Source organism: Trachemys scripta, chromosome 4, assembly GCF_013100865.1.
Source record: "Trachemys scripta elegans isolate TJP31775 chromosome 4, CAS_Tse_1.0, whole genome shotgun sequence".
In the NCBI taxonomy this organism is placed as follows: domain Eukaryota; kingdom Metazoa; phylum Chordata; order Testudines; family Emydidae; genus Trachemys; species Trachemys scripta.
The window spans coordinates 105,669,316-105,695,369 of NC_048301.1; the positions used below are offsets into that span (position 1 = coordinate 105,669,316).

Sequence of the window (26,054 nt, forward strand, 5' to 3'; positions counted from 1 at the left end):
AATTGCATCACACATTTGTCAAAACTCTCTTCTTTATATAGGTCACATTCTCTCTCTCTCCTCCACACTGTAATCAGCGTGTCTGAGTGAGCTCCAAAGAAATTAGCTGCTCTTTCCAAACATCGGAATTCCACAAACATCTTAACTTCTGCACTTGGATATTGGATAGTGGCAGCATCTGTGGCTGCCAGAAGGATATTACAATATTTCTGGAAACAGGTTTGCTCTTGCTGGCTGAAGCCAATTCAGAAATTGCTTTGGCACAAAGGTGCACCAACAATAGAGAGGTTGCTTAAGTCCCTCGCCTGATGACTTCCAATAGGTCTTCCTGAAACCATAGGTCTAGGAATTCTTTCTGCCTCAAACCTTCCGATTCAATAACATACATGCAAATTATGATATTATATAAGTAACTTGTTATGTTGCATGCGAGTCTTACTGTCCTATACTAATACTGTGTGTACCTTAGTTTCCCGGTGTACTGCACCAATACTTAGGTGGTGGGAACTGGGTGTGTGAGACCCTCAGGGCAAGTGAGACTGCCCAGCTATTTGCACCTATGTAACCTGAGACCAAGGAGGGGGGTGCGACCAGGTGACACCTTTGTCCCGGGAAGCGAGACAAAGAGAAGGAGGAGGGGCATGAAGGGGGGTGTCGGAGGTCAGGTGGCTGGAGGTTGGCAGTCTGCGTGGGGGGACTGGAAGAGGGGGAATCTAGGGCATCTGGCCCAGGATTCCCAAGATGGACTTGGCTGAAAGTCACTGATGTCTGCAATAGCAAGCTCTGTTCTACGCTGTGGTCCTGTCGACGAATAGACCTTCTGTTTCATGCTGGCTGAGAGTCATGTCTGACTGCGGAGTTGGGATGCGGGGCCCTCTGGCTTCCCCAGGAGCCCCCCTGTGCAAACTTGCTGTGGGAAGCACACAGTGTGAAAAGGGGATGCTGACTGCTCTGAGGTCAGACCCAGGAAGGTTGAAGCTGTGTAAACTTCTTGCCCTGGAGACATTATGCTCAGAGAGAGGAGGCATGCTTCCCCAGAGTCCTGACTGTCTTTGTATGGAGTAGTTCCAGAGCATCACTCGGTGACTCTGTGACAACAGGTGTCAGTGGTGGGATCAAACTGCACCCAGTGGACAGAGCATCCTGCAGTAAGTGACTGGGGAGCAGTAAAACAAAGGGGGATTAGTGAGAGACAGGCGTGCTGGAGGCTCTGAGAGGTGCGTTTCCAGGAGGCGGAGGAGCCTACGGCTTAACCCCCAAGTGAGAGTGGACCCCCAAGAAGGGCTGTCACACTGAAGGGGTTCCTCCCAGGGATCATGGGGAGCTGAGAGAGCACAGGCCTGAGAGTCTGTGACCCCTTGGGAACAGCATGGAGATGACCTATAACCATCTCCTTAAGAAGGACATTGTAGAGCTGTGCAGAGAGAGAGAGAGAGAGAGGGGGCTGTGCATTGGAAGATTTACCAAGGCACAGCTGATTGCTCAGTTGGAAGAGAATGATCGCTCTAAGGAGCCAATTCCTGACCAACCTGGGGCTGCGAGAGAGGCTGGGAACAGCCAGGCAGCCCCAGGGGTCATCCCAGCCACCAACCCAACCAGGGATGTGGGAGGGGAAGAAAGAAGCCAGGCAGTCCCAGGATCCACCTACCCGACCAGCAGGGGATCTTCCCAACCGAGTTCCCCATTGGTAGAGCTGAGATGGTTGGAGTTGGAAATGGAATTGAAACTGAAAGAGCTGGAGGATTGTGAGAAGGAACAGCAGGAACGGGAGGACCATGAGAAACAGAGGCAGCATGAACTGGCGATGGCGGAGCTGAGAAGCAGAGAGACCCCTACCATGGTGAGTGGGGGTGGCCGCAGGGAACTCCAATATAAAAGTGCTGCTTCAGTTTAAGGAAGGGGATGATATAGATGCCTTCCTCACTGCCTTTAAGAAGGCCTACAATGTGCACCAGATTGACCCTGTAGACAGGCTTCAGCATCTCACCCTCTTACTGGGTCCCAAAGCCATAGAGATGTTCAGCCAGATGGATGAGGTGGAAGCAGGGGACTATGAACTGTTCAAACAAGCCCTGCTGCGCAATTTTGAGCAGACCCCTGAGGTATACAGGAAAAGGTTCCGGAGAGTGCAGAAGACCCAGGGGATGACCTATCTGGAACTGGTCACGCTGATGGCGGAATACACCCGCAAGTGGGTGAATGGGATCAGGGCCCAGACCAAGGAGGATGTGATTGAACTGATGGGGCTGGAGTGACTATATGAATTCTGTCCCCTGGACCTGAGGATGTGGCTGGTGGACAAGAGGCCGAAGGACCTGCGCCACTCACGGCTGCTGGCTGACGAGTTTGTAGACAGCAGGTCGGGATATGGAATGGAATCCCAGAGGGACAGGCCCACATCAGTACTGAAGGGGGGTCACACAGGGGCTTCCCTGAAAGGAGTATTGGATAAACCCCCCCCCCCGAGAGGCACAGCCAATATCAGAGCTGACCGACCGGCCTCGGGGACCAACGAGACCGGAGGTGTAATTAGTATGGGCAGAGGGGCCACAGGTGGGCCCAGTGCCAAAAGCTCAGGGACAGGATGAGCAAACCGAGCCCTCAAAAAGTTAACTGGGTTGGAGCCCAGCTGGAGGAGGGGCTGGCGCCCCAGGCAGGAGGGGCTGGCAGTTTAGCAATGGCCCAAGAGGGAGGAGTCTCCCAAGCCAGCTCCTCGGGGAGGCTTGATGCTCCGTGTGACGTTGAACTCCATATGTTTTTATGAAAATATGCTAATGAGTGTGAATATAATGTAACTGAAATATGCTTCATGCAAAAGGTCTCTTGTAAGGTATTATTACAAAGCTTATAATCTACTGAGTGTAGTCTCTAAGGTGCCACAGGACCCTCTGTTGCTTTTTACAGATTCAGACTAACACGGCTACCCCTCTGATACAATCTACTGATTGTGATCATCCTATTTGTATAAATGTATCATTCTTGTATCTAAAACTAGAAATATAAAATATAACTTTAAGGTCCAACTTGAATCAGTGTCACTCAAAGCACTTTACAAATATGAATGAAGTAAGCTTCACAACAGTTCTTTGAGATAGGACAGTATTGTTATCCCCATTATGCAGATGAGGCACAGAAAGGGCTTGACTTTTAATAGTTCTCAGCATGTACATTTCTCATAGAGATCTATGGGAGCTGCAAGTGTTCTGCAGTACTGAAAAAAATCAGACTTTTTAGGACTTTCTATAGACAAAGTGGTAGAACACAAACTATGAAAAGTCATTGTAACTAATACAATGTTAAACACACATTGTATACAGGGACTCATGTTCAATTCCATGTCAGCTGGCTGTAGTTATCCCAAAGGTCCACACACAACCAGATGACATGGAGTTGAACATGAAAGCCCCTGTTCATACTGAGTGCTAAATCATGCACCTAATACCTAGCTGAAATTGGTGCTTTGGCTGGACCACCGATGTGGCAGTAGGTCTTATCACACATATTGTGGGCACAAGGAACAAGATTCTTTTCCTCACACTTAAAACTATATGGAACAGAGAAGGAGGCACAATTTTTCCAGTCCTTGTTTTTTTTTTAAATGTATTATTGGTCAGAGAGACAATAAAGAGCCTGTTTACTAGACCAGCATGTTAAAAAATGGCCAATTGTTTGGAAAACAATGAGCATCCATTAAAGAGTAAAGTAACTTGATTCCATCTGGTCAAATACAGTATCATTTTTCCATCAGGAAACAAGTTATTAAAGTAGGCCTTCTCTTTCTCTACCAGTGTCAATCATAAAAACTCTAGTAACCGAAGTGGGGAGAAAAAATAAGCAATTGATAATGGTTAGGTGGCTGATGTGCTCTGACTGCTGCTTATTACATTATGCTGTGGAGTTGTACCCATGTCAGTCCCAGGATATCAGAGGGACAAGGTGGGTGAGGGAATATCAGAGTACCTTTCCCAGACCTGAAGAAGAGCTCTCTGTGACTCAAAACCTTGTCTCTCTCACCAACAGAAGTTAGTCCAGTAAAAGATATTCTCTCACCCACCTTGTCTCGCTTATTACACTAATCATAACAGTCTCATTGTTACCCGTGTGCTTCCCACCCTGTGTGTTTTACTCACCTGTTGCCTCATCTTATATTTAGACGATAAAATCTGTGGAATAGGGATAGTCTCTGAGTGTGTACACAGTAACATACTAGGGCCTTGATCCTGAACTATCACATGCTACTGCAATATAAATAAATAATAAAGTTGAACCAAGGTATTTGGGACCTTCGACTCTCATACTAAAATTTAGTAGTGCATGCTATCACCCCTCATATATATTTATAGCAATAGCAATCTTACATTGTTAGAGCACATTTTATCCTGAGAGATCCCAAAGCAATTTTGTAGAATGTATACAGTACACACGGATTGTTTGCCCACTGCTGAAATGCAACCCCCAATTGGGGTGAAATGCAGCAGCTGCTAAGGCCTTGTCTACATGACAAATGCTTTGCTAGTATAGCTGTAGTGGTACAGCTATACCAGCAGAGCCCCCTAGTGTAGATGCAGCAAATACCAACAAGGAGTTTTTCTGTTGACATAGCAACACCAGTTCTCAAAACAATTTTAGTCATGCTCAAAGAAGCATTCTTCTGCCAGCATAGCTGCACCTACACTGGGGTTTTGTCATCAGAGCTATGTCGCTAGGGTTTTTCATATCCCTGACTGACATAGCTATGCCAACAAAGCTTTGTAGAGTAGACCTGGGCTAACAGTGGACTGTAACACTGCAGACCAATCCAGAACAGAAACTGAAGAAGAATGATAGCTCAATGTGGATGTGCAGAGAGAATTTTAGGCAGGGAGAATGTAGTTACCTGACCACTGGCACAGTATGGACTCAGAGTGGTAGCTACTGAATCACTGACTGTTCTGTTCAGCACACTCTCAAACAATCTAGTTCCCTTGCTGCTGTGAAATAAAAGAAAGTAAACACTGTTGACAGGCCTTTGAATTAGCAAATACAATGGCTCTTCCACTGATCACGAAGACCCTCATCCAAGTCCTCCAAAGTAAAGATAGGGAAGGATGATTTCCCCTTCTTCAGACCATTTAGCAGCCCACTTTCAAACGCAGGGGTGATCAGACCCCATGTCAACAGATAATACTCAGTGGTCTATTCGGCCTTTGAAAGGTACGTGGCTCTCCAGTTAACTGTAATGGGAATTATGCACAGGTACTGAGAGGGGGCATATACCTCTAACTCTCTTTGCTGTATACCAGCACTACAAAGAGAGACTCTTATAAATCCAGCTTTAACCACAGAAACTGTGGGAAAGCTATACTAAAAACCAAAACAAACAAAACAGGTAAGTCAGAGCTGACCTATAACAATGGCCAGTTCCACCAAGCTGGAATTTCTGGTTAGTTGAAATACAATAAGATTTGATTTTCTATGGTGCCTTTCAGACCGGTATCCTAAAGAACTTTGCCAAGAAATGAGATGTGATATGACAACAAACGTATACTGGGGTTGAAAACATTCTTTGCATTCATTGTGTATTTGTATTTTTACATAAATTCCTGCTCCTGCCTCCTTTGTGGGGCAAAGAGGTTCAAAAACAATGGAAATGTACGTTCTAATTCTTCTTGCATTACACTGGAGAAAATCAAATCTGGGATATCTCCACTGAGTCAGTGGGGTTACACCACTGTAAAACATGTATACATGAAAAAAGAATCAGGACTACCATGTTAGTACTCTGCAGGGAATTGGGCCATGTGAAGCTTTTTGCTGGGGGAACGCCTCAACCCCTTGTGTGGCTCTATGCAGCAATGTGAAGGGGAATTTATGGGTACCCCTGTCACTACCCTGGTCCATTGCCAAACACAATACAGATCTACTGACCCAGAATGCCGTGGGAGAGCTGTTCTATGGGTGCTGTGTACCTCTCAGATAAGGGGAGGACTCTGCACCTATTACCGATACATTTCTCTCCTGCAAAGCCCTTTCACTCTGGCCTTTGACTCCGTTTGTGAAAGGACCACAGTTTCACCTTCAGAAATGCTCACTTGAAGCTGTCCATGATTTTAAAAGGTGGGGCCTTGAGCAGACCAAAGATATTGGTGCTAGGCCCCAAGATATAACTGTGGGTCTGTGGAAGATTGCCTTAACTATGTCAAAGAGTTTCTGACCCAAAAAAGGAGACAAGGAGCTTCAATTACAATACTCTGAGTTCCCCAAACCACCTCTACATTCCACAGCTGTATTACAAATTAAAAGTGTAATTGATGCTGCTATTATTTATCTGTACTGTGATAGCACCTACAAAGCCCAATAAGGCATTCAAGCCCCATTATATGTACAGTTTCTAGCACATTTAACAAGGAGATGGCCTCTGCTGCAAAGAACTTTCAATCATCTCTGTTTCTTTTTGAAAGAAGAACACAGACAGATTCTGCTGTCCACTACACTGGTGTGAATCAGGAGTAACTCCGCTGGAGTCAGTGATGTTACACTGACTGGTGTGAGGTCAGAATCAAGTTGATAGTCTTTCCCCATCTATTCTATGTGTTGAAAGAGAACTGAAAAGGCAGAGAACTCAGAAGTCAAAGCTCTCAAGATGTGTACTAGTAATACTGAAATAACATTCACAGTAATTGGCAGGGCATATAACAACAACAAATTTGAAATCAATTTTGGCAAGCATATCACAGTATCTATGGTTGCTTTGGTCTCCTAGGCTTGTGAAGAGCTATTAAAATTCAAATGAAATCAAAGGCTACGGTAATTATTCTAGTTAATTTAAAAAAAAAAAAAAAAAAAAAAGGATCCTCACTATCTTGTTAATTGCCTGCACAGAACTCAGCTTGATGGGTAATATGGAGTATTGCCCTCAACACCTCCAAACACTAGGGATGAAATCCTGACCCTATTGGAGATACAATGGAAGTCTTGCCATTAACTTCAATGGATCTTGGATTTCACCCTAGAATTTTATTATATTTAACCACTCACTTCACATTAAAAAACAAAACACCTTTTTAAATAGGCTTTGGAGTTTACTGGGAAATCCAAGCAACATGGAAATTTCATTTCCTGCCTGAAGCAGCAAAAACATGGAGCCAGTTCATTCTGATTTTCCTGCTATTTCAGAGCTCATTATAAACTAAAGAAAACATGTTTTGTTTGAACTATGCAGTTCTTTTTTTGAATGTCTAAAATTTAAAAATTGCCATTGTCAATACAGTTGCATATTATATTCCTAGGGGTCCCTCTAGTGGCTAAGGCAGTAGGCTAATTTAGTATAGCCAAGTAGACCATAGAGTGGGCTGCAGGTGGGTTTATGATCTTCTGTCTCATTGCGTTTTCACACAGAGAGAAGGTGCTGAAGTTTTTCTCAGAGTAGGACATGAACGAATAAATTCTTAGCACTTAGTTTCCGGTCTCCCGAATGAGTCAAAAGAGTAGGCAAAAATCTCAGAATCACTTCTCTATAAGGGGTCTAGAGTCATCTTTTGTTAAAAGTTGGTAACAATATTTTCTAACATAATTTGAACCTTCTGATTTCGAAAATAGTTGTTACCAAGCTGAATTTTGATGTTTAGATCCTCAAACTTGCAAACAAATATGGCCACCAAAATTCACCAGAAATGTTTAATATACCAACAGCGTGTGTGTGAATTTGTCAGCATCAAACTGTTTGGCATAATTCCTTTTCAGTCTATTAAGAACAGAAAATGAGAACACATCATTGTTTTACCACCTATTGCACCCTAATATTCAACTTCTTATGGCATTTAGTCATCCATGCATCAAAATATTAGAAATAAGTTGTCATCCATGCATCAAAATATTAGAAATAAGTTGTCATAACACCTAGCTTTCTCCTTTTCTTGCATACTTTAGTATTTGTTTTATGGTACATAATGCTTTGTCATTAGAATAGAAATAACATAGAAGTAATGGGGATACAAAAAGAGAGCACAACAGTAGTTAGATGAGACAGGGATTTAGGACACTTATATTGGTTAGAGTTGTACCTAAACCATGGAACTGGTAGTAAGTCTCAAGAGAGCCACACCAGCTTCCTACAGTCTCTGCATTATTTGTCCAGAATCAAGTAAAGAAGATGTGAGTAAAGCAGGTGAACAAGGATTGCTCAGAGTAAGGGAAGCAACAGTCACCGGAAAAAAACGGCAAGACGTCAAATACAGAGAAGCCATTGACAGAATTGGGCCTTCTTTCATTCAGTACTGACAGTATCAGTTGTGTGGCACAGAAATTGCTATGCCCAATACACTAACAAAGGCAAAATGCATAGGTAAACATCTGTAACTGATGTCTCATGTGTGGCAAGCTGTAGTGATCCCAATAAAGACACCAGTGTCCATAATGCAAGACAGTACAGTACTGTGAAAATATGGACTGGAGATGATACATGTTTTGTGAAGAAGTGCATCCTAAACAGAGACTCATCTCTATAACTACAGTCAACATGAGCTAACCATTAATGAAGGCAACTGTATTGGACCACAAAATGAGTGCTTGTGTATCTGGAGTGAATAACCTCATAGCTGCTGAAGTCAAGTATCACCTGTTTTGTTACATCCTATTTATGAGGTCTGTGGTGAAAAAGAGTGAGAGCACCAAAATTACTGACAGCAATGCTTTGGCTTCAAAATGAGTTTCAGCAAGCAGCAAATCAAGCCCATGTTTTGGAGCTATCTGATGTTTGGCATCATTACTGTAATCTTGCAAAGGAAACTGGCATTGCAATTCCACACTCCAGCATCAGTCAAAGATCATCATTCACGGAAAAACTCCACACTCATATTAGGGATTTAGTTCATTTCATTGCCTGATGGGTCTCCTATGGAGAGATAAACACTCTTAGTTCTAGCCAAGTATAAATATGTACCTCTCTCACAAATAACAGATTCTCGCCAAGATGAGGAGATGGCCGTCCCCATTTACCACCTCCAGGAAGACATATTTCTGTCACGGGTACATTTTTGCATTGAAAATTCAGGCAGATACTTTGCTACAGAGCTTTCAGTGTCCATGAGAATAATGTAGCTGCTTGCATTCCAAATAACATGTACATGTTCCCACTGCTTAATGTATGCCAGGCCTAAGCCCCAGTACCTCAAAGCTTGGCAGTTCATAGCCCTGGCATGTCTGGGCTTGCTGCATCAGTTATAAGTGTAAAATAATTGCTTGAGCCCCAGCACCTCTTTCATTACAAATTAAGCCCTGCACGTTCCTCCACCTGCTGTATGAAGGGTAGTCTCTTCTTGAGGACAATGTGATGAAGAGAACTTTGAGAAACGAGAATCCGTGAAATTCAATGTGTTTAGTATGGCTCAAGACAATATATATGGTGTGAGCGGTGCAAAGGAATGGCCATCAAAGCATATTGGTCTTGAGTGCACCTTCCATTAGCTAACAAAGTCAAAACTACTTGTTTAACTTTTAACTTTCCATCAGGGTGGCCATTGCATTAGTTATGAAGGAATCCTAAAGGTGGGGACAGCCCTAGCAGAGAAAACCCTACAAACTACGGATGCTAAAAATGGTGCTGTTATGCCTCCCAGCTGACAATATTGACATACATGATGAGTCTCTGGATGGCAAATGCCCATTCCATGAAACCCAGATCGCTGCTTGGCAAAGAGGATCTGCCTCTGATCTGATGCTGAATGATCTAAAAAGACAACAAACAGCAGCACACAGCGTTCCTGATGCAACTGACACAATCATACCAGCCAATGTAAGAAATAATAGAGCAGAACCAGTATTCAAGGACTGTGTTTGCAGAGAGTGGAACTCTGAATCTGAAGAAAACTGCGAAGTTGCAGTGCAGGCAAGAGTTTCTAATATGGCCTTTATCGTTAAACATCAAAATGAGAACCCAAAATGTGGATGGTCACATTTCAACCAATTGCACGTGACAACAGAACCAGAAATAACTACCATTGGATACTTGCCAATCATTCAAACCCCTGCCCACGAGCTGCATACCCTCAATACTCTTGCTTGGGCAGAAATATGTGCTTGGGCAGAAATATGTGGTTCTAATATTGGTGAAGCTCTGATGAAACTAAAAGGGGCCACATCACAGTAGAGGGAGTGGCTTATTCCATAATAAGGCTCCATATCTCAATGAACTTTCAGAAATGTATAGGCCAGCACACACAGGCTTCAGGGCTAGCAGTTGCCTGTACTGAAAGTGGAGCTCATGGACCAAACCCAACAGAACAAGATATGAATGGCCAATCATATGCCAGGGTGATGTGGATCCACAAACTGACATTTCAAGCACTGTGGAGCTCACTTCTTCTACAACTCTTGGACTTTATAGCAGCGTATGATCAAGAGCTCAAAGAGGATATCATCAAAGCTGACCAGTCACATTCTTTTGGTGAGCTCACTTCAGTTCATACCTCAGAAAGATTTTGAAATCTCACCTCCACATTTGTGAACAGGAAAGGTGAAGGTCATGTGAACCTCAGGTTTTGGTAGCAGTACATGGAAAAGTAGCCCTACAGCTCATGTTCAACCGTGTCCAGAGAGAAGGAAATTGGGAGTTGCATCGCTTCACCTTCAAGTGTCTGCTGCCAATCTTCATAAGCCATGACCACACAAACTCTGCAAGGTGGGGTGCCATCTACAATTGCAGAAATGCATCCGTTTCCATCTGAAGTGCTCAAGGAGTTCCAGCAAGAGAACTTTGTTGTCAAGAGATCATGTCTGAAATTCAACTAAATGCATTAAACTTTAGAATGCCTCGTTTAAAGATTCTAATGATTGTTATCTGAGGGAAAGGGATGTGCGTTTCATAACCTATTACATTGGCAGGTTTGTTGTGCCAATATGTGAGCACAGCAAAGCATAAGCCACAATCAGAACTATGACGGGTATAACAGGCAAATCATGCTTTTCTTCAAAACATAGGAGACCCAATCCTTGTTCCTGCTGCTGTTGCAAAATGCTCTTCTGTGTGCAGCAAAATGAACTGAAACTTTCCTTAAAAGTTCAGCTGATGATTCCCCTATTATGAGGGGAAACCTCAGCTACCATGAAGCTGGTGTGTCCAGCTACATGCCATCCCCTCCCAGCTCCCCCTAGACAGAGAATACATTGGGGCTGAAGGGCACATTCCTTTCAGAAGCAACTCTCTAGTTTAAGTGACTACTATGATGTACAGTAACCAAGCTCTTCAAGTGACTAGTGATTTCACCTGTCTCCACTTTTGGGAGCCCAGGTTGAGACATGTTAAAGCTTTCTTCTAAGTGCCTCAAACAGGGGCCCCCGAAGTGGAAGAACACAAAATCTCTAGGCATTTTTGAAAAAAAAAAAAAAAATCAGTATCTTCAAAGTTGCATAACACAATTTAGTTCAGCTCTTAGGGCTTGTCTAGATGGTGAGTTAGTGCGTAGCAAGCGAGGGTGTAAATTTACAGCAAGCCACACAGACCCTGGAACCATGCACTAAAGAGAGCTCTAGTACACTTTGATCTACTCTACATTTGAAATGGGAGTAGAACAAAGTGCACACGGACCTTTTAGTGAGCAGCATGCTAGTGCCCTGTAGGTTTACACCCCAGTTTGCTGTGTACTAATTTGCTATCTAGACAAGCTGTTAGAGCACAGCTGTAAATGACCTTCCCCCTCCCCCCCACTAATCCCTTGGTTGGTTGGTTGGTTGGTTGTTTAAAGCAAGTTTTTTTGTAGTTATAACAGATTAAAAAATAAATAAGTTTCTATTATGACATAATGGAATTCAACACGATTCCGGATATGGGAATTTAAACGTTAACAGAAACATGATTACAGTCAAAATAGTCAGAGGAAGGAAAACAGACAAGCGTGTGCACACACACACACACACACACAATTTTAAAGCAATCCAGAAGACTTATGCAGGCCCCCATGAGAGAAACAAAACCTGCTGTTCTCCTCAACAGACAGAGAGTGGATGTCTTCCTGCTTTCATATTAATTTGTGACCTGGTGTGACACAGGGGAATATATTCTTCAAAATTACTCCCTCTTGCCCCGCCCAAATAAAGGAAAGGAATCCAGTCTGGCAGAGGCAAGACAGGTGAATTTAGAGCCTAAGGAAAATAGCAAGATCTGTATCAAGGACTGGATATTTAGGACATAAATTATCTTAACCCTGAAAGGCCTGAAGCCCAACAAATCAAAAAAAGTACAAACCGTGGCAGTTAATGCCATCTCAGCAGGCAGAAAACAATTGAGGGGATGCGTCATAGAAAACAGCCACCTGAAAGAGTTCAACGTTTACACCAAGCTTTATTGGATCAGATCCTTCTCAGCTGGTGTAAATTTACATAACTCCATGGAAGTCAATGGAGCTATGCTGATTTGCACCAACTGAGGATCTGGCCCTAGGTATCCAACAACCCCATTCAGAAAGCTGCTTAAGGAGGCAGCAGCATTGTGACACTGAAAGGAAGGATTTTGGTGCAGTTGGTGGTAAAAGAAATGCAAACTAACACCAGCCATAGTATTGCATTTATGTAGGGAAGCTCTATGCATTGCTTATTGAAGTTACTTATCTTCAGGGAGATTCAGGAGAGTTTCTGTAGCTTGAAGAGGTTTTGACTGGGAATCTAATGATCAGAGTTAAGAGAGGACTTGGATTGTGCATCTGTGCCCTGGGGAGGGTGTACCAGGGTTTCTGCAGCTGAGGAGAGGCCCATGTAGGGCACTTGGTTCTTGGCAAGGACATTCAGAGAGTTAACTAGCTTCACTGATACAGTAACTCCTCACTTAACGTTGTAGTTGTGTTCCTGAAAAATGCGACTTTAAGCAAAATGATGTTAAGCAAATCCAATTTCCCCATAAGAATTAATGTAAATGGGGGGGGGGAGGTTAGGTTCCAGGGAAAAAATTTTTTTTGCCAGACAGACTCTTAAACAGCAATTTAATACAGGTATACATTTTAAACTATTTTAAAGAAACAATTTAATACTACAATCATCATTGCTGAGTATGAAGCTTGGTTGAGGTGGTGGAGTCAGAGAGTGGAACAGGATGGATTGTCTGGCTGCTCCTTTTGCTGTTCTTGAAAGCACAGGCACCGACTTTGCCGGGGGTGGGGGGGCTCAACCCTCAGCCTGTCCACTCCACCCCTTCCACTAAGCCCCCACCCTTAACCCGCCTCTTCTCCCACATCCGCTCCACCGCCGCCTCCTTTACTCCGCACGCTGCATCCTTGCTTCTCCTCCCTCCCCCCAGCCTCCTGCCCATGGCAATCAGTGGGTTTGTGGTGTTCAGGCAGGGCCGGCTCTGGCTTTTTTGCCGCCCCAGGAAAAAAAGCCTCCGGCCGCCCCCCTCCCCCCTCAGCGCGGCAGGGGAGGGCGGCCGGAGCCCCGGGAGGGAGGGCAGCGAGCTCCGGCTGGGGCTCTGCTCTCCCCGGCGGCGAGTCCCGGTCGGGGCTCCGCTGTCCCCGGCGGCCAGAGCGCCGGAGGGAGGGCGGTGAGCCCCGGCCATGGCCCCGCTCTCCCTGGCGGCCGGAGCCGGAGCACCGCGCCGCCCCCCTCCAGGTGCCGCCCCAAGCACAAGCTTGGTGGGCTGGTGCCTGGAGCCGGCCCTGCGTTCAGGAGGCTGGGAGGAGGAGCGAGGATGCGGCACGCAGCCTCCCCCCTCCCTCCCCAGCCTCCTGAATGCTGCAAGACAGCTCATTGCTATGGGCAGGAGGCGGGGGGAACGGGAAAGGCACTGATCCGCAGGATCCACCGGCGGGCGGAAGGCGCTGGAGGGCTGCCAGCCGTGGACAAAGCAGGCGGCTAAACGACGTTATAGGGGAGCTTTGCACAACTTTAAATGAGCATGTTCTGTAATGGAGCAGGGACATAACATCGAAACAACGTTAAGCAAGAAGACGTTAAGTGGGAAGTTACCGTACATTTATTCCACATCCACTCTGGTGCATTTAGTTGAACACATCACCTAGAAAATGTATAAATATTTAAAGTGTGATCCTTTTAGATGTCAGATTCTAATGGTCATTTACCCCTTACTGATGCAGCGACATTCATATCTACTATTTGCATACACATTTGCTTGACTCGTCTCCTATTCATTCCCTGAGTACAGCGATTGGTTTCAGCAGGTGCTGCTGCTGTTTTCTTTTACTCTTATAGGTTTAATAGGAAGGGTGCACCAGCTAAACCAGAAACCTCTCCACAATAGGAAAAGGAAGCAGCATTCAATGCCTTTTAACCTGACACACTGCATAGCAACTTCAATAGTGCAGGTGGCCAGTCATGCCCATTGCAAAGGATAACCAGCAGGTAAGTTTATTTATAATATATAAATTATCACGCGCACAATAAGCCTTGTGCAGACTCTGCAGAAGTCGTTCAGATTGTTAAATGAATTCACCTCTGGCCTTTAAAACTTTTCCTTTTCTGGAAAATGAATGGAGGTTCCTTCTTATTACCCCTCGCGGCAAGCCTTTGAAAGTGACCTTGGTGCTCAAGTTGAGGAGGTAACCAATGGCATGCTCCATTGTCTCTTCTCTTTTCTTGCTCTACTGGGCAGTAGCGAGTAGAGAAGATATAGAATATCCACTACTACCCTCCTCTCCATTTGAGCACTGGGTGTGTGTGCAGTACGTTTTTACAGGTATAATGTTCTTTGTCTATGCACTGAATGCAGGGTTATATTCATCACTGTTTGGTTCAGCCGCTGAAACAGACATTTCTGCTTCAGTGTTGTTGTTATATTAATTAAGGATTGTTGACTATGATTGTTTGAGCTGCTTTAGACCTCTACAGAAGTCTACTATTGCACTCCCCACTGCATACGTGAACTCTATATTAGACGTGGGTCAAAATCAAAATCCGGGATCTGAACATCTCCAAATTTATCTTTGTAATGGGACAAATCGAAACTCTGGATGGGGCCCACCTCTTCTCCAGGGCCCCATCCAGAGTTTCGATTTGGACCCAGGACCCAGATTCTGTGCTGTGATGCAGCTGCTTTGTGCTGACAGTGATACAACACACCTCTAAAGCCAGGTTACCTGGCCAGGAGAAAATCCCACTATTGCAGAGAGAATCCGACGAATCCAAACAAAAATTTTCTAGACTATACACTGTGGCTGTTTACTGTACTTTTAAATGCTCCTGAAATCATGGAAATTAAGAAGTGATAGACTTGCATGGCAATTTCATATTTGATAATAGTCAGCATTTTAGGTTAGGTATATTTTTAATTTTATGTACACTGAAATCAAAAATAAATATAGATGGAACATACAATGTATCAGTAATAATTAATATACCAGTAATAATAAAACTTTGCATTTCTACAGCTCTATTCTAACTTTGCCCTTCCATTGCTAACATTCCAGGACCCAAGAATGTTTTGCAAAAATTATTAAGTGATAAGCTTCACAAAAATTTTGTGATGGGTGAAGCATGACTTTTCACACTGTTCTAGATTTTGCATTACATAATTCATAAAAGTCACTTTTTCTTATCTGAATATTTTTCAAGAAAGGGGGGCAGGTTATCAGCTATGTAAATTGCTGAAGTTAAGGGACAAATAACAATTTACATCCTTTATTCCCACTATGCTGTCATGGTTATAGGGCAAGCAGTGCCTTATACCCCTTTACAATCCCTTATGAGTGCATTGCTCAGGTGATAGGTTTTGCTACCTTCATCCCTGGGTCCCCCATGGTTCTATCACTCTTAGAAAGGATCCTGGAATGTCAGCCTCCCCAATTCCAACCACATTAACATGACAGACCCAAATGAATCGGGCACCTGCAAGTAACTTCTCTCTGGGTGCATGTGATCAACAGCTGATCAAAGGGTCTCAGAACAGCTCCTTCTAAACAAAGGTACTGTCTATACATTCAGAGGTATATGTCAAGCATAGAAAAGGGTTAAAAACCACAAAAGTTCCATGCCTGGGTCTTGCCTATACCTTATTACTTCTCTCAAACTTTAGGCAAACTTAACTGCCTTGGACACATCCCATATGGCCTCTGCTTCAATCTGACTGCCCTGCTGTATTCTCTGCCTCTCTGAGTCTGTCAGTGTCTCACCTCCAGTAGCTGATGGCAACTCCCTTCTTCCTTTCTCTCAGAGTTGCTTTTAACTGCTGACAATCTTTTTGATCTCTTGACTATGGTCTTGGCAAAATGGCTGTGTAACTTTTGTCTGGTGCCTGGAAAGAACAACTTCTCAATTAATAGTACAGCCATTCTTCCCCTAGCTCGCTTGAAATTGTTTACCTAGGGAGGTCTCATCTCTGACCATTGTTCATTTCCGGCTTACTTCTTAACCGCCCCTTTTAATTCCACCTTCCAGCAGTCAGACAGAAAATGTCAAGCTCGTAAACTGAGGTACATGTACTATTCATAAAAAATAACAGCAGCTATCCCTCTCATTCTCCACAAACAGATTGTCTGTTGTGAGGGTGAATATTTCTCCGCTTTCTGACTGCATAATCAAGCATATTTCATTAAAACTGAATCTCTACCAGCGTCCCTACTCTCTCATCTCCCTGCCTGCACAATGCCAAACCACTGCCACAGAGGAGATGGCTTAGTTGAAATATTTTGACCCCCTGAAATCAGAAGTTCAAGTGGCAGCAGGGTCAACTTAACCTTTCTTTCCTCCAAAAGCAGCAAAGAATCCTGTGGCATCTTATAGACTAACAGACATATTGGAGCATGAGCTTTCGTGGGTGAATACCTACTTTGTCGGATGCATGAGACAAAGGATAATGCTAGTATTAAGTTACTGCCATCTTCAAAAGGCAGAAAACAATTGATGGGTTTTGCTACTTGAAAGAGTTCAGAGATCATGCCAAGCTTTACTGGGCCAGATTCTCCTCAGCTAGTGTAAATTGGCATATCTCCATGGAATTCAATGGAGCTTTGGTGATTGGCACCAAGTGAGGACGCGTGGGTGTATTCGGGATTAGACTAATGCACAGTTTCCATTTTTTCTGCATGAACATTAAGACTCCACAGAACTACTTGTAGCAGCAGGGATCTAAAGCTGTATCCTTGGCCAAAAAAAAAAAAAAAGCACATTGTAGAAAAATGACAAGAAGTATTATGTACTGCTTGCCTGCCTAACAGCTTGTCTGTACTGGGAATATTTGTACCACTATTGCACCACTGCAACTCCCCAGTATTGTTGCAATGCAATATGGGGCTTGCACTGGTGCAGCACATCTACAGTGGGCATTGCAGCTGTGTAGCTACAATCGTACAAATATTCCCAAAGCAAATATCTCCCACACTCCACCCAAGAAATGGATACATTTCTTTCCTAAAGGTGGGTGTGTGGATTATATAATCAATTTTCTGCCAGGTTTCACCCATGGAAACTAGACCTGTGCATTCCCCCTAATAAAAAGTGCTCCCCATAATTGGTCACCATGGCACAAGGTGTCCACCACATCATCTCTGTGGGCAGGCCAGGAGCAAGCTAGCACACCCCAGAAAGTGGGCAACTTGGGCTGTAGAGGGAAGATAGCCAGGCTACCCAGGAAACATGCTGCTTCAAGTGTATCATCTGGGCAGTCCCTACTGGCAGCCTCTACCTCAGCCCAGCCATACATTTAAGCACACACACCCCTCCGTGGAACCCCTGAATTGTATGAATAATAAAAAAAAAATAATAATAAAAAAAAATATCCTTGCCTACCTCTCACCAGGGGCGAAATCTTCTGTTGCATGCAGCTGGTTTTCACCCATTGCAGATGGGAGTGATTCTAGCCCAGTTTGTAAAACACTTCAGTGGGTTTTGGATCAGGCCTTAAGGGATGACAGATTCTAAATAGGTGCTTTCCTCCCTCACACCCAAAAAATCCCACCCTCAATAAAACCCAGTTAAAGGTTGCTGTGTGGCTAGCCCTTTAAACAGGGGCGGCTCTATGTATTTTGCTGCCCCAAGCACAGCAGTCAGGCGGCTTTTAGCGGCGCGCCTGCAGGAGGTCCGCTGGTAACACGGATTCGGCGGTATGCCTGCGGGTGATCTGCCAGTTCTGCGGCTTCGGTGTACCCGCCGCCGAATTGCAGCTGAATCCGCGGGACCGGCGGACCTCCCGCAGGCATGCCGCTGAAGGCTCCCTGACTGCCATCCCCACAGCGACTGGCAGGCTGCCCCCCACGGCTTGCCGCCCCAGGCACGCGCTTGGTGCGCTGGTGCCTGGAGCTGTCCCTGCCTTTAAAGCAAAGAAATGTCAAATTAGGGGAAACTTCTGTAACATTCCTTCACTCTCACACATCACCTTACCCAGTTCCTCTAAGTCACACTACCACAGAACCTGCATTCTGACGATAGCGTTAGTCAGGATATGGGTGCACTGGTGAATTGGACAGTGTGTTGGGTGGACATGGGTACAGTATGAGGTCAACTTGCAGTATGGTGTTAGAGGAATTTGGTGAGTCCTTGCATGTCTTCCTCTGTCTCTAGTCTGCTCTGGAGAAGTCCTGATCCGACACACGAAAGAATGATCAGTAGACCAGCACTGTAAGAGTGGAGTAGAAACATGTTCCCCAATTCCAGGGTACCATTAATAATAGTGGTATTTAAGATGGATGTTGTGACTAGAGGTAAAAGGTGATTCTCAGACCAGTTCTCTCCCTCTGTTCCCCAAATATTTAAGCAATCATCTGTACCCCCAAAACTGATCATTCATCTTTATGCTGGCTACAGGCTCTTACTCCCAGACCCCACGGTTCCCAATGTTCTTCCCTGGTTCACCTGTTTGTGTGCTCAGCCCACCTGGTGAATCAAGGAGGCTGAGAAGAGTGCCAGAGAACAGCAGTAACTGAGTGTAGGTGTGCTGGCAGCTGCCGTTAGAAGAACTACTTGCTGTGCTCATGGGCGAAGTTAGAAAAATATTACATGTAGAACAGTGCAAACTTCATTGTAGTGCACCTGTGACGGACAGGTGTGTCTCAGAGTTTAAGGCTTGCACAGATGGTTGTTTATTTGCAAATAAGATCTAGACAAAGGTGAGACTCACCAGCCCAAATTTTAGAAAAGAAGGACTTTGGGATGTTTATATAATTATTCCAGGAACACTTTTTAGTGCAGTCAATGGCTCTGACTTTTAAAGGGGCTGAGTGCACACAGTGCCAACTGAAGTCAATGGGAGCTTCATATACTCAGGTCCAACCTTCAGAAAAACTCAGACATCCTCTTCCAACTTGTGCTAGCGGTCTGAGCTACAGTGAGGCTTTAAAGTCTCAAAGGCAACAGCTTAACATAAAACGAATTATGGAGTCATTACCATGCCTGCATAATAAAATATTTCAATATCAAGGAGTGCATAAAACCAGATCAATGTTTCTTCAGTTTTGCTTTATTTTAGAAACAAAACAGATTATTTTCCGGAGGTTTGGCATTTTAAAGCCCACAGTGTGTCTGCTTTATGCAAAAGCGATGCTCACTTTTGCATATACTTCCTCTTTGAACTGCACGTAAAATTTGCTTAGTTTAGTAAACAAGTTTATGTTATAAAATAAGGGCAGTTGTGGAAAAAAAAAAATCAGTCTAACAGTAGAGGCAAAGGGAATGGTTTTTGTGATAATTGCCCTGATGAGACCTATACATAAAAGATTTTGTGGGAGTAAAAAAATTTAGGCAAAATTATTTTATCCATTTTAAATGTGAAACAAGGTAATTTTTAAAGATGGATTTAGCATCGCTTTTAGGGTGGGGCTTTTCTAAATTCCTTTGCCTTGGCCTAAGTCTGTTTCCATTTAAGTCAATAGTTGTTTTCAATTGGAACAGAGTAAGACCAATGCTGGGAACTTTTGAAAATTCTACTCTTAAGTTCTGGAAGTATAAATGTCTAATAGATTAACAACAAAAGGCAGATCTGAGCATAGCCACAGCAGCCTACTTCAGGCCTTTCCTAACTCTGAATTGTTGGTTTTATTTAGCTTATGGCCCTTCCTCCAATATTCTGTCCATATGACAGTGTTCATATACAAGTCAACTTCAACTAAATTTTTCTGGTAAGATTTTGTATGATATCGAACCCCACTCCCACCCCATACTGGTGATCCTATGTGGAGTTGAAGAACTCACCATTGAAAGGGGTTAAATAAAAAGTTCCCACAGTATACTATAGCAAATGTAACACTTCTCCTCCCACACCCCAGCATGACAAATGGCTTCACTTTACCAACAATGTTATGGTTTGGCTCTGCCTGTCTGTCATTCTCTTCCTCCTACCTCCTCCTCTTCTTCTTCCATTTTTTACTACCCTGCCCTTTCTTCTTTTCATTTTCTCTTTCCAACTTTTTCCCCAGCATTGATTCACATGTGAAACAAGCTGGTTAAAATCCACACGCAAATGTTTGTCGACTCACTAAAATTACAATATTCAAATATCCACAGGTTTTGTTTACTACTTTCAGCTGATGATGTTGGAAATGAAAAGGAAAAGTATATGTATTTGCATTAGCATTTTGCATGCTAGTTTGTTCAAAAGGAAGGGAACTTTTAAAGGGATGTTGTCAACCAGCTTAAGGATCCAATCCAAAGCTCCCTGAGATCAGCACGAAGACTTTAGTGAGTGCTGGATCTGGCCTTAAACCTCAAAATTTACCTACAAAAAGGAAGCAAAAATATCATGCAACATGTTCTGTAGCAAAAAATTAAAAACCTTGTTTGGTTCATTAACAAGCCTCTCAGCTTCTATATCTTTATCTGTTCTTGGGTTATTTCCTGGTGATCTTCCCCTCCCCCGCCCCACCCCATTTTTTTGGGTGCTCTCTATATTAATTATCTACACATATACAAACACTACAGATATCTTTTACATAAGTCCCATAATATCAGTCTTCCTATAATGGAGACTGAATAATTTCAATTAACAATACAAGTTAAAAATTTCAAAGATATGTAGTGACTCCAAATCACTTAGGCATGCTTGAAAATGTTAACCATGGTTTCTGAATTTGCTACTTTATTGCTCAGCCACTTCATGTAGTTTTGTTTTAAGTCCCTTGCTTCAGTTGATGTTTGCCATCAGAAGATTTCTGGGCTTGGTATATTTTCTGGCACTGTCTTTGTCAACTCATGAGGTTCCCTAGTTAGAGAATGCATTTCACAGTCATTGCCAGTTTAAACCATAGCCTTTTTAGCTAGGCTTTGAATCCAGATCTATAGGGCTGCAGTTATGTCAGCTGAGCTCAGCAACTGTTGCATACATTTATTGTATAATTAGAACAGGGTTTAAATTGGATTTTTAGATGGCGCAGAGGAGCGGACTAGAATAGCTACACTTTTTCATATTTATAATTTATTAATTTTTCCAAATACAACAAAGGTACCAACATACCAGATTCATCATAATACACAAAGTAAGGAAAGAGGGTTAGGATGAAGTGATGGGAGGGGAAGTGCATATCTATCTTCAGAGTCTACATTAATCATAGTCTTCTAAAAAGTCAGTCCAAATTGCTCTGAATTTTTCAGGCATTCCCCTTCTGCAGAATGCCTGTTGTAGCTCTACTCTCCATGTCTCAACAAAGTTTCATCCACCCCCATCTATTGGCACGTTATCACTGCTCTGAGCAGATTTCAGTGAAATACTATTAAAAAGAGCTGCAGCCATAGGAGCTTTGTCTACAGAAGCTGCACCAGTCTGAGCAAGGTTTAGAAAATGTGTATAGTTCAGACAAGACCATAGGAACTATCCATTCTTCTGGTTCATCAACCAAAATGAGGTTTAGGGGAGCCACCTCTAGTATATTGCAGGCAATATCCTACCACACAAAATACTTTCTGAACAAAAGTAAATGGTCAGGGTTGGCTGGCCTTGCTGCCAAAACCTAAACCAGGGGTAGGCAACTTATGGCACGCATGCCGAAGGCAGCATGTGAACTGATTTTCAGTGGCACTCACACTGCCCAGGTCCTGGCCACCGGTCTGGGGGGCTCTGCATTTTAATTTAATTTTAAAAGAAGCTTCTTAAACATTTTAAAAACCTTATTTACTTTGCATACAACAATAGTTTAGTTATATATGATAGACCTATAGAAAGAGACCTTCTAAAAACATTAAAATATATTACTGGCACGTGAAACCTTAAATTAGAGTGAATAAATGAAGATTTGGCACACCACTTCTGAAAGGCTGCCGAACCCTGACCTAAACCAATGGGGACATGGCTTACTTATCTATCCCTCTTCATTGTCTGGAAAGCTGTTAATTAAAAGCTATGATCTAATGAAACTATGAGCCAAATAAAACTGATGGGATAGTTCCTGCTGTCATTGAAGTCATGGCAAAACTTCCATTAACTTCAGTGCAACAGGATTGAGTCTAAGGTATTTGTACGCGCTTACATGCCCAATTAATTCTGCTTCTGAGAAGGGCGGGGAATCTAATAGTTACTGAGTCAGAGTGGGGATGTAGGTGAGAGCAGTATCCTACGCTCTCACTCAGTGCACTGGTATATAGGAGGAGTTAATGCTACAATTAGACACTATGAACTAATGACCAACACAGTCCCACTCTTTCAGTCAAACAACTCCAGACAATTCCCTTGTGGGCTGCTAATAAACACAAAGGGCAAAGACTGTATAATAAAAAGGATACAGCTCTCCAGGTGACATCTGCAGGCCTTGTTGAGACTAGTTGCCTGGCTGACTCCATCTTCATTAAAGTTCAAACTAAAGATTTGTTTCCATGAACATTTAGTGTGTGGTAAGCTTGGGTGTAAATCTAGCAGCAATAGTTGTCCATGTGGCCCCTGCTGGAGAGCCCTGACCATTCTTTACTGCACTTTGATCTACCCCCAGTTTAAAACAGGATAAGATCAATATGCACTAAAAAATGGTTAGTGCTCGTCAGCAGGTTCTACACAGAGAGTTGGTCTGAGGCAGGCTAGTGTGGGGTAGATTCATATGCTAATTTACTGCGAACTACATGTTCATGTAGACAAGCCCAAAGTTACCTAGGACCATGTGTAAAAATGGTTCATGCTCAAATGACTCCAACACATGCTCAAATCCCACCATGGAAGTAACCCAACCATGGGCTACGTCATTCACTCCTGTAGTAAAACCTACAAAAAGGAATCTTTGTCGGCATCTCCATTATAGATTCCCACACACACATTGTTCCTTTGAGGGGGCAGGGCATTCCCTTTACAGAATGAACCTGGATTGACCCCCAAATCCCACCGGATTTGCAGGAGGTCAGAACCATCTACATTCAGGCCCAAGCCTCTGCACCAGCTCTGGAGTCCCAGGATCCACACCCCTCCCCAACTGCCAGCTCCCTATGGCTCCAATGGAGCTGTTCTATCTAGGGCCTACTCCTAGGGCCCTCTTCAGAGGAGGATCCCCAGTATGAAGTGGGCTCTCTGGGAAAGCTATTGCAGTCTGATGCCTAGGGAATCCCAATGATGCCAGCAGGGGAAGGATGCTGACTCCCCACCTCACCTTGCGTGGAGCACCTTCTGCAGGAAGTGGACATATACAAAATGGGGAACAACAGGCCAGGCAGTAGTCCTGCTGAAAATGATCTGGGGGTTATAGCGGCTCACAAACTGAATGGTGAGTCAGTGTGATGCTGTTGCCAAGGCGGCAAATGTCATCCTGGGATGCGTTAACATGAATGTCACACGTAAGACATGGGAGCTAATTGTTCCACTCTACTCAGAACTGGTGAGGCCTCAGCTAGAGTACTCTGTCCAGTTTTGGACACCACACTTCAAGAAAGATGTTAACAAATTGAGAAGAGTCCAGAGAAGAGCAACAAAAATAAGAGGTTTAGAAAACATGGGCTCTGAGGAAAGGTGGAAGGAATTGGGCGTATTTAGTTTAGAGAGAAGATGACTGGAGGGGGCATGGTAATAGTCTTCAAGCATGTAAAAGGTGATCAGTTGTTTTCCATGTCCACCTAAGGTATGACAGGAAATAATCAGTTTAGTATGAAGCAATGGAGTTTTAGGTTGGATATTAGGCTTCTAATTATAAGGATAGTTAAGCACTGGAACATGTTACCTAGGAAGGTTATATCATCTTTGTCCTTGGAGGTTTTTAAGAACAGGTTATACAAATACCTATTAGGGATGGTCTAGATATACTTAATCCTGCCTCAGCACAGGACAATGGACTGGATGACCTCTTGAGATGTCTTCCATCCTTACATTTCTATGATTCTAGAATAGGAGTGGAAAGTGCACTTGAATCCTCCCCACTTCCTACCCCTTTTCCGTGTGGGAATGGGACCCCTTTCCACCTGGATTTAGGCCTTAGTTCAACAAGCATATACATAAGTGCTGTGCTGAATCAGGGCGTAAATGGGCACCGTCTTAACCCATATTAGGAAATGGCTTACACAATCCTGTGACAGCCTGGGTTCTACCAGTAAATCCAGCTGGCTTAAACTATTATATGATTGTATATACCATTATATAACAATCTGGCCCTACCTACACACAAATACATTATAATGACACCTAAAAGTGTGCTATAGCTCAGGTATGCTGGGTGTGCTGGTAGTACTTCTGGTATCACATGACATTGTAAATTATTCCATAACATGGCTGGGCCTTGTCTACACCAGCCATTGGTGCCATTCAGAAACATGGTTCCGGCCAACAGTTTGCTTGGACCAAGACAGATCTAATTTGGGTCCTGTCTGAGCTTCAGTGTCAGCTGTGGTAGGGACCAGTCACAACGTGGAAGCCCCCAACACAGGTTAGTCTTAGTTCAGGACTGGCAGTCTGGGTGGTAACAAATGGTGCTATAGTATTAGGCCATGGTATTACAGGCCCCAATTTTATAATGGCCCAGTCCTGACAGCATGCCTTTAAAAGACTACTTCACAGAGATAGTGACTCATGAGACTGGATCACACAGTGAATCATTCAGACTTAGGCCATCACTAGGTATAAATGATGTTGATTTATGTGTAGGTGGCACTGACAATTGTATTCTATTTTTAAATAGTATTAACTTGCTAGGCTAGTTTGAAATAGTTTTCTGGGTTACTGTGTTTCGGTTACAGTATAGTCAGTCACATTCTTTCCATGGACATTGGAAATTAAAGACAATGTAAGCATCCAGGTCAGGATTTGACCCACTAATATTAATACCACCTATCTTTTATATAGATAGTAAAGTTATAAAAAGATTTATTTATCTAGACCTGATCCATACCTAAAGTAAGACTGTCAAATACATTGTGTTTGGGTTGGCTGGTTTTAAACACACATACACACACACACACACACACACACACACACGTTGGTGGGAAAGTCTCATTTCACTTTCCCCTTCCCCCCCCTCCACTGCTCACCTTTTAAAATCAGTTATTTTTGTTTAGGTTTGGGCATCTGTTGGCCTCACGGAGAGTGGAAACGCTCAGAATTAGAACTCATTGAAATTTTCTGAAAGTTTGATTTTACAATGAAATTTTCATTAAAATGTTAGAGGGGGAAAAAGGCAACCTATTTCCCCCCAGGTTTTTCCAATCAGTTCTGCTTACAATCAAATAATGGACCACATCCTCAATTGATGTAAATCAACAGAGCTCAGCTGACTTCTATCGAATATGCTGACTTATACCATGTGAAGATCTGGCCCAACATGATGCACTTGGAGTCCAGTGCAGTTTTAGGGCTGGATCCAATGCCTATTGAAACCAATGAGAGTCTTTCCACTGACTTCAAAGGGGAGCATTTCAAGAAGATCCAAGAACAAGAGGAGCCCAATGAAATTACAATTAATTGTAATAGATCATTAGTCAATACATTGTCAATGCAAGGTTTGTTTTGTAAAGAACAAACACTGACCAATCCAGGAGGAAATAATAGAATTTATTTTTGTTTATCCTCTTCATTGCTGCCTAGCATATTAAATACCTAGGGGAAAATGCAACTCATGTGCTGCTCTATGTTGAATACCTGCTACAGTCCCATTGCAGTACATAGTTTCAAATAAAAAGCAGGCCCTTAAAAGAACAATGTTGTGTTCTAGCTCAGCACAGTGATAGCTGACCATGATAGCAGAAGCATTAAA

The 26,054-nt window shown here is 43.4% G+C and overlaps 1 protein-coding gene across 1 annotated transcript in view; it reads left to right on the forward strand.

Annotated features, from left to right (window-relative positions):
• The first annotated feature begins 1,098 nt into the window (after nt 1–1,098).
• Nucleotides 1,099–26,054, forward strand: part of TRPM5 (transient receptor potential cation channel subfamily M member 5) — an 84,711-nt gene continuing 59,755 nt past the window's right edge. Inside the window, exon 1 of the mRNA XM_034770264.1 lies at nt 1,099–1,840. Within this exon, the coding sequence (XP_034626155.1) occupies nt 1,370–1,840 (471 nt within the window). The 5' untranslated portion in view covers nt 1,099–1,369. The remainder of the gene's footprint in view (nt 1,841–26,054) is intronic.